This window comes from Lepisma saccharinum, chromosome 11 (genome assembly GCF_977018435.1).
Source record: "Lepisma saccharinum chromosome 11, izLepSacc3.1, whole genome shotgun sequence".
In the NCBI taxonomy this organism is placed as follows: domain Eukaryota; kingdom Metazoa; phylum Arthropoda; class Insecta; order Zygentoma; family Lepismatidae; genus Lepisma; species Lepisma saccharinum.
In genome coordinates this window covers 41,367,069-41,380,501 of record NC_139239.1, presented here as the reverse complement: position 1 = coordinate 41,380,501, position 13,433 = coordinate 41,367,069, and the positions used below count along the sequence as shown (strand labels likewise).

Genomic DNA, 13,433 nt, shown 5'->3' with positions numbered 1-13,433 from the left:
TGTATAAATGCATATATATAATGGATTTACCTTCACAACAACTAAACGCACGACCATGAAATTAGGCAGGTGGTAGAAGTTCATGCTGTTGCCACGTTGGAGTACAACCCCATGTGTTCTGAAGTTTAAGAGAATAAAAGATATCATTCTCATTGTAGAGTTGGTCTTTGTAATCCATATGATACAAACTGACAGTATTTGCTCGAAAGGTCAGGGTTGACACAAAAGTGCCCCAGAGAGAGGTTGTTCTAATGCTCGAACTAGGCAATGCAACCCGGTTGACGTTGCCACACAGTGCACAGGAACCAGCAACTTTTGTCCCGCTCTCGCTTTGCTTCTCCCATGCATGGCACCAGTGCAATTCTGCCCACATGCCTATTTTCATGGCCTTGCATTTAGCATCTTCAGATCGTGTTTATAAGAATGAATTAATTTGCATACAGTGATGATGTTTAACTGAAAGATCTTTTCTCTGGACCCAATTATTTTCTTGGCATTACTTTTCTGTCAGCTTATTCATTTGATGCAAAAAAAGTTTATTTGTGTTACTGTACCTGGAGCAGTAGCGAATACTTCATGTACTCGATACCCGGTGGAGGCACAAGTGGTTCGGATCCCAATTTAAACTGTAGGCCCAGTCCCGATTAGCCTTACTGTGCATAAAGTGGACTTAAAACAACATATCTATCAATCAATCAAACTTCATATGCTCAGGGGTAAACCTCTCTCTAAGGGATGGTGGGTAATGAGCTGATGAGTTAAGCATTCAATGCACTCATCACTGAGGTTGTCTATTCCTGCAAATAGTAGGCAAAGATTGTTATAATGATGTAAAATTTGTGGGAGGGTGTCATCTACTCCTCTCTGAAATGTAGTGTCTGCCAGTGTGCAGAGGTTTAATTTAAACTAAAAATGTTTACCATTATCATCACTTAATTGCCAGCACTCTTGAGTGACGAGAGTTACAAACTGTTAATGAACATTTATCACTTTTGTAAGTCGGTAGGAAAATTGCATGTTTACTCTTGAACCAATCAAGGAAGGTCCGTTACCATAGAGATGATTTGTTTTTGTTCTGTACTGCATTGGTAAACTTGACAGCTACAGTTTAGCAACAGGAGTGTGGGTAACTCCGGTCTTCCCATCCTTCTTGGTTTGACTGCGAAAATTGAGCATAAAGCAACAGAACGGCAACACACTTCGACCTCTACTTCATTTGGAGCTGGAACATCTAGTTCTATTCTTACATTGCATTGACTATACTACCACCACCGTGATAGTTCATAATTATTGTCTTTTTAACCAGACAGTGCCAGTTATTTTTGCAAAGATGTAATCTAAATGTCAATTTATGCTTTTAGCTTACAACAATTGAAGATATAAAATTAATTATCTTTTTTTTATGAAAAAGAATGCATGTGTTACTTTTAAGCATGATAGATGAATCAGTGTAAAAAGTGGAAAATATTTTATGCCCAACCTCTATTTGAAGTTTACTGAAAATTAAATAGTTCTTAGTGTAATCAAAGCTCTATTTTTTTAAATCCTGGAATAACATCTTGTAATATTTACTTTCCAGTTACGAGTCTTGAAGCTGGCACAGTCATGGACGACTATGAAGGTCTTGTTGAGCATTATCATTTCAACACTTGGAGCACTTGGAAACCTTACTTTTGTCCTTTGTATTGTTATATATATTTTTGCTGTGATAGGAATGCAGTTGTTCTCAAAAGATTATACTCCAGATAAATTTGAACCCGATCCTGTGCCAAGGTAATTACTTATTGTCTTTATTGTGATAGTGTGTATTGTAGCATGACCAGAAGCATAACTTTGGGCTTTGGAACATTTTACAAGTAATCATCATTACTTTGTCGTTACCATTATTATATCTTTAGGATATTATATTCAATATTTGGAAAGTTACTATTTAAAAGAAACTAAGTTACAGTAACTTCAATAAAAAAGTCAGTCATTTATAGTTACTAATTTTGACTAGTTACTTCAAAAGTAACTACTTACTCCATTTAGTTACTTATTCTAGAGAAGGTATAACATGTATAAGACATTCATGCATGAACTGCAAGCAAACGTGTTTTTTATACTCATAATAATCAAAAATTAAAATAAATTTTCATGAAATTGTAAATAGCTTCATATGACTAAATATGAAAATAAATATAGAGGTAAGAAAATTCAAAGTTATCCAAAATTGTCTTCCCTTTCATTACTTTAACTTGACAAAAGTTACTGGTTACTAATTTGTAGTTACCATTACTCAAAAAAGTAACTTGTTACTTAAAATGATTAAAAATATTTACCTAATATTCTTTAATGAATTATTAATTATATTGCACATGTATTTTAGTAAATAATCAATGACACATCAAATTACCTTAAATTTTACTTTTCAGGTGGAATTTTAATGATTTTTTTCATTCCTTTATGATGATTTTTCGTATCCTCTGTGGAGAATGGATTGAACCTTTGTGGGATTGTATGCGTGCAGAAAAAGAATCGGTTAGTGAATTAAATATCATTAACTAGAATTACATCATCATGGTGTACATTTTTTGAAATAATAGATTAAATGTATCACTTATTCTACTGTCACATGATATTGTATATCAATTATTACAATTAATTTTCCACAATTTAAAAGGAATTCTATCAGTATTTATAATCTTAATAAGAAAATTTAATTTATTGTAGGCAAAATGTCTAAAGTAAATCCTTATTGCTAAGAAAACGATAAGTTAACTTTGCTAATATTGTGTGTTAAGTTCCATAATGTCAAAAAATGATAAGAAGAAAATAATTTATCAATTTGGAGTTGTTCTTAGAGCACCAGGTAGGTAACTGGTTAGAAAAGTTGCATTTTTTTTTTCTAAGACCACTTCATATCCTTGTGCTAATCATATGCCAATTGACTGATTGAACATAATACAGTGCACTCTCTTTAATTCGAACTTGGATAATTTGAATTATTGGATTATTCGAACAAAAGCACATTCCCCTTGAAACCCCTATCTAAAACAATTTTAGAAATGACTACTTAATTCTAATTTTGAAGGTTAAATTTGGATAATTCAAAGTCAGGTTTCCATTAACATAAATCTTTCCAAGAAAGATAAAAGTGGTTGCTACATAAGAAATTCCAACAGATGACTCGTCCCCCTTTTATTCTTGAAAATGTTGTTTTTATGGTTAACAGATGTGCCGACGGCAGATGAGAGAGGGTAGGGGGAATCTCCAGAGCTTTTGTTTGTAGGAATGTGACCTTCACCCTCTCAGAAACAAGTTGAGAGGGAAGCGGAAGCCAGACAGAAGGGGTCATTTGTCTGTGTGTTTTAGTGGAGTCACAATATCGAAACATGGTGCGTACAGTAGCTTAACAATAGATAAGAAAGTTGAAGTGCATGCGAAAGAGAAAGTGTGTTAGAGGTGGTGACTTCCCCGATATTGACGCATGTGTTTTAAAGTGGTTCGAACAATCACGTGATGCGAATATTCCAATAAGTGTACTGTTCCTGGATGTAGATATGGATTAAACATAGCAGTTGTAAGGTAAGGTGTACTGTTTGCATATTAATGCAGTTTTATGTTTAATACAGTGTGTTATTTCATTGGTGGTTTTTTTTTATTATATTCTGGTTAATTCGAATTTTGGATAATTCAATTTTTTTTCGTAGCCCCTTGGAGTTCGAATTAAAAAGAGTCTACTGTATGTTAAAAATTGTGATCTGAGAAGTTAGCATTTGAGAAAGTTATGTATGTCCATAGTTTTTATTCTTCACTATCTTATACTGTATTTGTTGTTATATTTTATTCTCAAAAAATGTTATTGATGAAGTGGCAGTAATCTGAAAGATGCCAAAGTTACTGTGCCAGATCTGAGAAACAAACTTACAATGCAATGTGACATTTTTTGCAAAGTCTAATTTATCCTAAAAATTATGTACAATTTGATAAAACATAAAGCAACATAAGTCCATTAAGGGGTAGGCTCGAAGCATAGGCAAGGGCAAATGATCAGAAAATTGCATCTTTCTTCGGCAGAGATACAGCACAGTCAAAAAGGAAGCACAAAAACATTCTAAGTGGAGTGGAATCATAGTTTGAGATTTTGTGTACCCATCATACTCTCGCAGAACATTCAGAAAGCAACAAATAGATAATAATATTCTATGAGAGCTTTGGAAAAATCTATGCAAGTGGAACTTTCCCTGCCTCTCTTCAGTAGAAACTACTGTTGTAAGTATTTGCATCAGTATGGTACATTAAACTTGAAACTTCATTTTATCATTTCAGATAATGTATGTGCTCGAGATTACATCATTATCCAAGATAGCACTGAACATGTGCTGAACAGTTGCAACATGGGCAATTGCATACCAGAATGATCATGAGGCCATAAGAATAGCAAGATGTCATTTTAATGTAACATTGTTACTGTCAACTGTGAGAGTGTGGAGGAAACTACTGCTTACATCAATTTGTTGTTTAGTTTAAGTCCATTGGTATGCACATGGCTCTCACAATCATTCTGGTATGCAATTTCCCACACTGCAACTGTAACTTCCTGCTGCATGTTCAGCACTATCTTGGCTAATGAGCAAGCTCGAGTGCGTTACTCATATCTGAAATAATAAAATGAAGTTTGAAGTTTAATATACCATTCACTATTTCCCTCTACATTGTACAGTAACACACCACATTTACTTCAAACATGTAGCCATATTTCTGACTCACCCTGTATATCCTTATCACCTAGAGATTGACGGAAAATTTGATTTGGTTGATTTTATTAACTAAATTAATGAGTTTAAAAGTGCTTGTAGCATGAACGATACAAAATATCTTCACTTTCAGGGAGTTGAAACTTGCTTCGCCATATTCCTCCCAGCCCTTGTGATGGGGAACTTCATGGTTCTCAATCTCTTCTTGGCCTTGTTGCTCAACAGCTTCAATTCAGAAGAGCTGAAATCAAAGAAAGAGGTACGTACAAAGTACTCTTTAGAGGTGCACATACACTCTTTCCGGAATGCATACACCATGTGAATCACGTAGTCATTAGTTCCTGCATGCTTGGTACAATATTTGTTGTAGATACATTTATTTTATGATTATAATATTTTGTATAATATTTATCTTTTTCAGCAGCATCTATAATAAAATAAATGTTAATTTAGTTACAGCAAATTTCAGTTATACGTTTTGTATGGGACTGGATACAAAAGATTTGTAACTGGGAAAAATGTATATGCGAAACTACATGTGTCAACATTAAATAAGCATCAAGTAATAAAATATAGCTCCTATATGCTAAATGCACTCACTAGCTAGAAACTATTCATTTTAAAAAGATATATTTGTTTTTCCTCTCTACAATATCAGTGTTCATTTTGAAAGAGAGTTATTATCAGTAAAATATTGATGAACAATGCTCTCAATAGCCAAAAATTAATTGTGCTGAAAGGAGAAATAATCACACATTGTGGTTGGACAAAAATATGTAAAATTGGGAAAAAAAAATCATTGAAGAAAAGTATAACTGTAAAACTCCATCGTAATTATTAGTGACAAATATATTGTCACTATGCAGCTCAGTTTTTCAGATTCTTATCTTGTTAGTGAGTTATATTTGATTTAAATATATTTTTTTTATATTTCGTATTCCTACTAAGGTTGCATTGATGCTTGCCAATATTGCTAGGTTTAGAAATTAATCCACCAAATTATGAAAGAAAGACAATCAAATATTTTAAATTGGAAGTAGTATTTTGAATATACAATCAAAGCTTTTACCTATCCAAATGAAATCAACAATTTATGTAACGAACTGGCTGTTGAAAGTTTGGGAAATACTACATATTTAAAGCCAAATTTGTAACTGTCAAAACAAAAAAATATCTTTCATTATTTGGTGATGCAAGTTTTATAATTTTAAAATCAGTTTTTAGTTTAGTTATTTACATCAATAATAGAGTAACAGAAAAATATGTTTGGATTTGAAATCATGTTTCTCCTAATAGTAGTCTGTAATTTGCAACTTCTACCTTATTGTCCAGCAGGCATAGAATTAAATATTGTAAAGAATGATTATATATTGATTAACATTGTCTAGCCCAGAGGTTTGTAGTTATAAGTAAAGTGAGCTTTTATAAATGTTTTAAATTTGAAACTGTTATTTTCAGGATTATAGTATATATATATATTTCTTCCGTATTCAAAAATCAAAACAGAATTTGCCACTATTGTGTTTGTATATATATATATATATATAAAAATCAAAGAAGGTAAAAGGAAACACTCACCGGACAGTAGAAAAATTCAAAATTAGCGAAAATTTTGAATTTTTCTACTGTCCGGTGAGTGTTTCCTTTTACCTTCTTTGATTTTTACTTAGCCCTTTTGGCCCTCCTTGCTTTTATCCTATATATATATACAAAATACAATAAATTCTGAGATTAAAATTCTGATTTCGTAAATATGTAAAGATTATGTTGTAGATCTTGTTTTTACAGAACAAACTTAATTATTTAAATTACTGTATGATTTGAAGAACATTATTTTGTTTTATTTTTTATGTAAGTAGCTAGAAAATAACTTTCAGTTGATGCACTCTCATGTTTAAAAGGAGTATTTACTTTTTAAATATTGCTGATATATAACTCCATACACAAATGACTTGGAAAAAAATATTTCTGTAAATTCTTTGATCTACATATTCATAGTATGATGATCAATAGTTCCCTAATTGTATCAATATTTAATTTAATTATAACATTTTTTTTTCTTGAAACTTGATTGAATTGTCTGTCTGCGAAGTGATAGTAACAGTTGGTATTATAGCAACTTATTACTAACAACTAAATATAGAAATATATTTTAAAGCTTGAAATTTGTGATAAAATAAGAGTATTTTTTGATTTTTCTAATTAACAAATTACAAGAAGCACACAAATCAGGCGCGGCTCGTGCATAATTTTCCTGGGGGTTCACCAAAATTATGAAAAGTGGACTTACCTAAACCTTTTGAGACACTACACGCTTTGGTTCGTAGAGATAGTTCTGGGAAAATTATCAAATTTTGGCCGGTAGATTACTGACAAAGTTGATTTGCTTTATGTTCAGATAACAGTGACAGCACCAAGGACTGTGTGTGTAGGGGGCGATCATTTTAATTTAAGATTTTCGTATGGTATTGTATTTAGGGGTATCTCAGAATTCAGAAAATATTCTCGCCTCAATTTTGCCTCTTCCACTCTTGCCAACTCTTTTCTGGTCCCACCACTGTCAAATAGACTATATTATTGAAACTGGATCCTGAACCTACAGTTAAAAAATACAAATCTCTGCCTGCTAAAATGAGTATGTATCAGTTATCGAACCCAAGACCCCTTGATTACAAGATAATTCTTATATAACTATTCGAAAGTATATCGCTAAATCAAAGCGATTAGATTCTATTCTATGCAATATGTTAACTTCTCGCACAGCAACAACTACACTCCTTCCAATACACAATCCACCTCACTTCACTCAACGTATCACTATGCCATATATATTTCAATCACCAGCCATGCACTTCAAAACAAACTAACAAGTATGCAGACAATGACACGTAACAAAGTTAAATGCGCGCGTCCCTTCGAACACCCTCTCGCGCTAGAGTATAACTGATCGCACGAAACCCAAACAACTTTTTGGTCGTCTTCTGACGTAAGTGCGAAATGCCTTCATTGTTAGGTTAGGCTTGAATAAATAGCAAATATTACATTTTTGGTCAAGCACGGTAAGCCCCGAAAATTGAGTGTATATATTCTAAGACAACTAAACCTAAAAAGCCTAACATGTCAACGAAAGCATTTAGTCTGACGTAAGAAGACCAAAAGGTTGTTTAAGTCTTGTCCGATAAGCGACCACTCGTCCTCGCGCTATTTTTGACTTTTCGGCTCCTTCCACCTGAAGTGTTTCCATCTTAAAGATGAAAACTCTGAATGTGTAGGCAAGTTGTTTTCTATCATATTTATCTTATTTGTCCCATCATCTTTACTTCTAGCTTTCGTTCGGAGTTACCTCTACATTTGTATTACACCCTCTTCATTAATCTAATAAGTCTTGTAAAATATAAAAATACAAAGAGAATGCCAAATGAATTCAAATTGAAACACATAGTGCAACACTGGAAGAGAGAAGAGCGTGATTCACTCCAGCTCGCTGGTGATCCTACGAACTGCGCATGTCCGTTTTGACGAGACGACCTTCCTGGAGTAGCCGACCGCATGTATTTTCGCCATATGTACGCGTCGAGCTTCTGCTAGCCGTCCTAAGCTTTTAGCATGGTAGGGGTTGCCTTGCGGAGGTTCAGCGGAGACTTTGCACGAAACGGAACTAGAGGGGAGCTGAGTGGCTCTGGCCCGCGGTTTCTTCTTCTCACTAAGAGAATTTGCCACTCTACGCTTATGAACATCTCAGTTATTGTTTATTTTGTATATTACTGGGGGTTCACTGCACATTTGCGCTATACAGCCAACCGCGCCTGACACAAATATAAAGGTTCCTAATGAAATGTGATTCAAAATGGTAAATTATTACATGTTAAGTCCTTTTCTAAATCTGGTAAAAAAATTTCTGCATTTATCAAAATAACTTGTATCTTTAAATATATAACCTCATACTATTATATATAAACAACATATTTTCAACTTTCTTAACACTAATGAAAGTTTCTATGCTGTTTGTTAACCATTCACAAGTTGTTAAAATAAAATAAAATTTTATGTATGGAAATTTTTTGGTCAACATGGAGTTGTATCCTTTGCAGATTTGCCCAAAAGGACAATTCCAGAGTGCTTTCTTTCAGTTAAGGCTTTAAAGGATAATTCAACGTGTGTTTTTATTCATGTTTGAGAAATTAACGATATAATTGAAATGATGATCATCCTGTTCCTCAGAATATGTATATGCAAGATTCTGATTAGTACCAATATTGCAGTTAGACAGTAAATGCACTTCAATTTGTTTGTTCTCTGTTTTACTATTTTTCTTGTTTTGTTTTAGAATTTATTCTTAATTTATAATTTTACTCTTACTATTATTTTATTTCTGTTATGATTAGCCAGACAGCCCAGAAGAGGAAGAATTTAAGGCTTTGCTCAACCATCACATACAAGTTGCTTCTGATTTTTGCCACAAACATTTTGCTTGGACAAGATTTTTCTCTAATCAAGTGATTCCGTCAAGTCCTCTATTTTATCGCAGAACTCTTCCAACTGCACAAGAGTTCAGTGATACTCAGGTGTTGGTTCTTGAGGATGAAGATCCAGCTCCCTCCAAACAAACAACTTGGTGCGAGGTATACACAAAAATTGTTTGGAGAAACATGCATGGAATGTTAACAAGATCCCTTTAACACACTAAATGCTACTCAACATGAGATTGGCAAATTTATTTTAGCAAAATATAATTTTCAGATAACGCTAACTATAAAGTTTGCTCCAAAATATGTGTATTTGTGTTAGAGAGTAACAACATCATTTTTCTATGATAATAGAGATTATGCAATGTTCCACAAGAAAGTTTTATTCCAAACAGCGAGACAGGTTTCAGTGTTTTGAAACTAATGAATACAATGGTTTGCAATTAAAATGATAAAGGTTTTCAAAGGAGAAGATTCAAGATTAGCATTGGGACTTTTGAGAATCAAAGCATCATTTGCTCAGTTGACCATTTCTGCAGTATGGAAGAATATACATTTTGTGCAGTGAATTGAATGGGCATTAGAAAGTTACCAGATTGAAATCTGGATGTCAAGTCATGAGTACAGCATCTGTGTCTCAAGTTTAGAATCATTTCCTAAACAATGACTACAGAAATCTTGATCCAAAACCAAATCAAAGACTTTTAACCAGCTTTCAATTCATTGTCCAACATTTGGAACTTCTGTGGAAATATTTACTAGAAGTTTCAATACTGAAACCACCAAAATTTAGGAAACAATATCTCTGTAATGATCTGGTACTTAAATCCAGACGGTGTTGCACAAATGTTATTTAACTAGAATCATTTCCTAATCTATTGCTATTCCAGATTATTTCATTCCTGCATAGACTGTACATCCAGTATTTATCCAGGATCGTCAAGCTAAGGGAGTGCAAGTAAATTTTTAAGGTTGTAAAATCACATACATTCTGTTTCAAACTTGTCACAATTTGATGTTTTAGGAAGAGAATTGCAGAATTTTAGGGACAGTATTAGAAGTGAGGAGTATCATGCTACTAATAATAATTCCCTTGTAAAGTATACTATATGTGCATGTGTGTGTTGAAAATACTCTAATTTGTGTGTGTGTATTTTTTTTTAGTAAATTGTAATAATTATATTTTGAAAATTTATACAACCACAGCTCCCTGACATATTTTTGAACACTTAATAATAGTGATCAATTCTTAATTTTTACTCAATATTTCAAACCAATTTCAGAATACTTCTACAAGATATACCAAGAGTTGTAGGAGTTATCAAAACTATGATTTCGTATAAATTTTGGAAGGGAAAAGATTGAAATAAACAATATTTTTACATATGTAAATATATGTAATATCTACTCTTCTTGAGAAATTTTTAGAACTTACTCCCCAAAGTCTATGGTTAAGACTACAGTGATGTGGCTGTATGTTACAGACTCAAAATATTATAAGGGAATATGAAATTAAAATATATGTAATTGTTGCACATTTTAAAAAATATATTATTAAACTTGTTTTAAATATTATTAACTTATCTCCAATATGAACTTATGCACTAACTTGAAATTTAGAAAGTCACATCAAATTATAATCTTTCAATGAGCAATGCACCTGTAAGAAATTTTTGCCAATGCTGATAACTACCAATGTAAAATTTACCGATAATTATCGGTAAATATAAAGTTGTAAATGATTGATTTAGTTTGATTGATTTACTTTATTTTACTTCGCGTTTTGTGCCTCTTGGCTAATTTGCAAAGATGGGGATGAGTGATGAAATGATGAAATTGATGAATGGACATTCACAAACAACCAAGCCCGAGTGAGATTTGAACCCAGGACCCTTGGCATCGCAGCACGATGTGCTAACCACTCGGCCACAGGGTCCGGCATAAAGTTGTAAATGTCTGTAAACAGGTGATGTTAATGTTAGGAAAGAAATCTTGCAGTTCGACATTTACTTTACTAGATTATATGAATCTTACCTTCATACTATAAAGGAATAATGGCAGAACTTTGAAATAAGTTAATGGTTGAGATTGAAAAAAAATATCATCACTGTTGCCTATAAACCAGTGGCGTACCCAGGATTTTCGAAAGAAGGTGGGTTACGTATACTTTTTTAGTGGCCAGCTCTAATTTTGCCATCTTTTCCTTGCCTTTGGTGTTTTTTTTTAATTACTGGGCCAAAGGTAAGGGGGTTATAACCCTCACCAACCCCTTCCCCCTTGGGCACACTATTGCTATAAACTGATACATCTATGAGAGCTGATGCTGATACTGTACTGATTAATCTGCCCCATTCCTATTTCTAATTAGTCAAAATATATTTAATTGTGAGGTATAAAAGATGATGATTCATTTAAAATAGTCAGGTCACCACCTTGCAGATCATTTATGAGACAGAAACGGCCTCCCATAGTGCATAGTGGTGACATCATTGCCTTGTAATCAGAGGGTCCAGGTTCAATACCCAATGGAGGCACATAGGGGTTTTGATTCCACTTTAAGCAGTATGTCCAGTCCTGATTAACCTATCTGTGCATAAAATGAACGTAAAAACTCAAACGAGACAAACATTAGGTAGGCTCCCCCCATCCTCAGAATTTCATCCTAATAGCTATTGACGTTCTTGATTTTCATTATAGATTGATTTTAGTCGTCATACAAATGAGCCAAAACAAAAAAATGGAGATAATTAAATATGATCTTATAATAACCAACATACTAAAGCACTTTCTATGTGTCGTCTACGTGAAAAGTAGTTACGTGTCACCTCGTAGTTCCACTAATGTTGGTGTTTAGCACTCTCTTGAGCATGACGACTATCTTCTGTCCATTTGCACTCACCATTATGTCAATGGGTTTTAGTCAAATGTCATTGATTAGTTGTCCCTTGCCAGGAGGTCGGGGATGAATCAAAGCTAGCCAGGAGCTTTGACAGACTGAGATCGATAGTGAGGAGACACAAGGGGACATTTCATCAAAGTGTGGCTCGAGAAGAACCCAATCCACCGAAAGCTTATCAAGAAAATTCGGAGAATGAGCAGAACTTTAGGCTGGAGCAAATTGTAAAGCAGGCGTACACGAAGCACACGGAGGAAAAGCTTTTGAAGGAGAATGAGCTCGAGAGATACAAGATTGCTGTGCAACATGTGCCATCACAAGGTATTTAATGTCATGTTTAACATTGTTTTGCAATGAATACAAATTGAAATAAATTCAAGTCTTAACCTTAATAACTTGTGCTTTTAGGTAATTGCTTTAGTTAAATTCATTTCAATAAAAACATAGTTTATTAAGTATTTAATAGTATAAAGATAACATTTTTCCATATTGCATTTGGTAATGATGTAATTGAGTTGAAAGCAGTAATTGTTACCAATGAAAAGAAGGAATAAATATTAACTTAAATTTATGGATATGCCTCAAAAGAGAGAAATTAAAGGAATTTTGACTATATTAAATGTAGTAGTCCATAAATTGGTAAGAGGCCACGGTGGCTCAGTCGGTAACGCATCTGACTACCATGCTCAAGGTCCCGGGTTCGATCCCCGGCCGGTTCAAATCCGGGAACTTTTCTAACGGTGGAAGTGGCCCCGGCGCCCACCCAGCATCGAATAACATTAGTACCTGGGAGAAACCCTGGGGGGTAAAGGTGGTCAGGGGCATGATATGATGCTGATCACATCACCCCCACTCACGACCGGATCAAGAAAGTGTGGGGCGTTACCCCCACACCCCCTATATGCCTTCATGGCATGGTGCTAAGCACAGGGGAACACTTTACTTTACCTTTTTTACCATAAATTGGTTTCATATGTATATAAAACTATATGCAACAGAACAGTAACCCAGTAACACATGAAGACCCTTCTTTGGAAAAGTATTCTGTATAAACATCCTTGCAAACAGAAAATCAGTTAATTTTGATATCTGTGAATAGTGTTGTGTCCAAATGTGACCTGTTGAAAAACTAATGTTGGTAGAATGAACAGGGATGGGATTTATTTTCAAGGAAGCTTCCTTATGTGGGACTGAGCTGTTCTTCAGTCACTTCTATCACCACCCCTCAGGGATTCTTTTTTTCTCATTCCTTACGTCATTTATAGTATATTATTTATAGATTGAAAGGAAAATATAAATACTTTAAACTTACTGTAGTTTATAAGCTGTATA

The 13,433-nt window shown here is 33.8% G+C and overlaps 1 protein-coding gene across 1 annotated transcript in view; it reads left to right on the top strand.

Annotated features, from left to right (window-relative positions):
• NaCP60E (Na channel protein 60E) overlaps positions 1-13,433 on the top strand; it is a 606,984-nt gene that overhangs the window by 525,938 nt on the left and 67,613 nt on the right. Inside the window, exons 14-17 of the mRNA XM_083130953.1 lie at positions 1,580-1,773; positions 2,415-2,520; positions 4,873-4,998; positions 12,158-12,422. Coding sequence (XP_082987079.1) covers positions 1,580-1,773; positions 2,415-2,520; positions 4,873-4,998; positions 12,158-12,422 — 691 coding nt within the window. The remainder of the gene's footprint in view (positions 1-1,579; positions 1,774-2,414; positions 2,521-4,872; positions 4,999-12,157; positions 12,423-13,433) is intronic.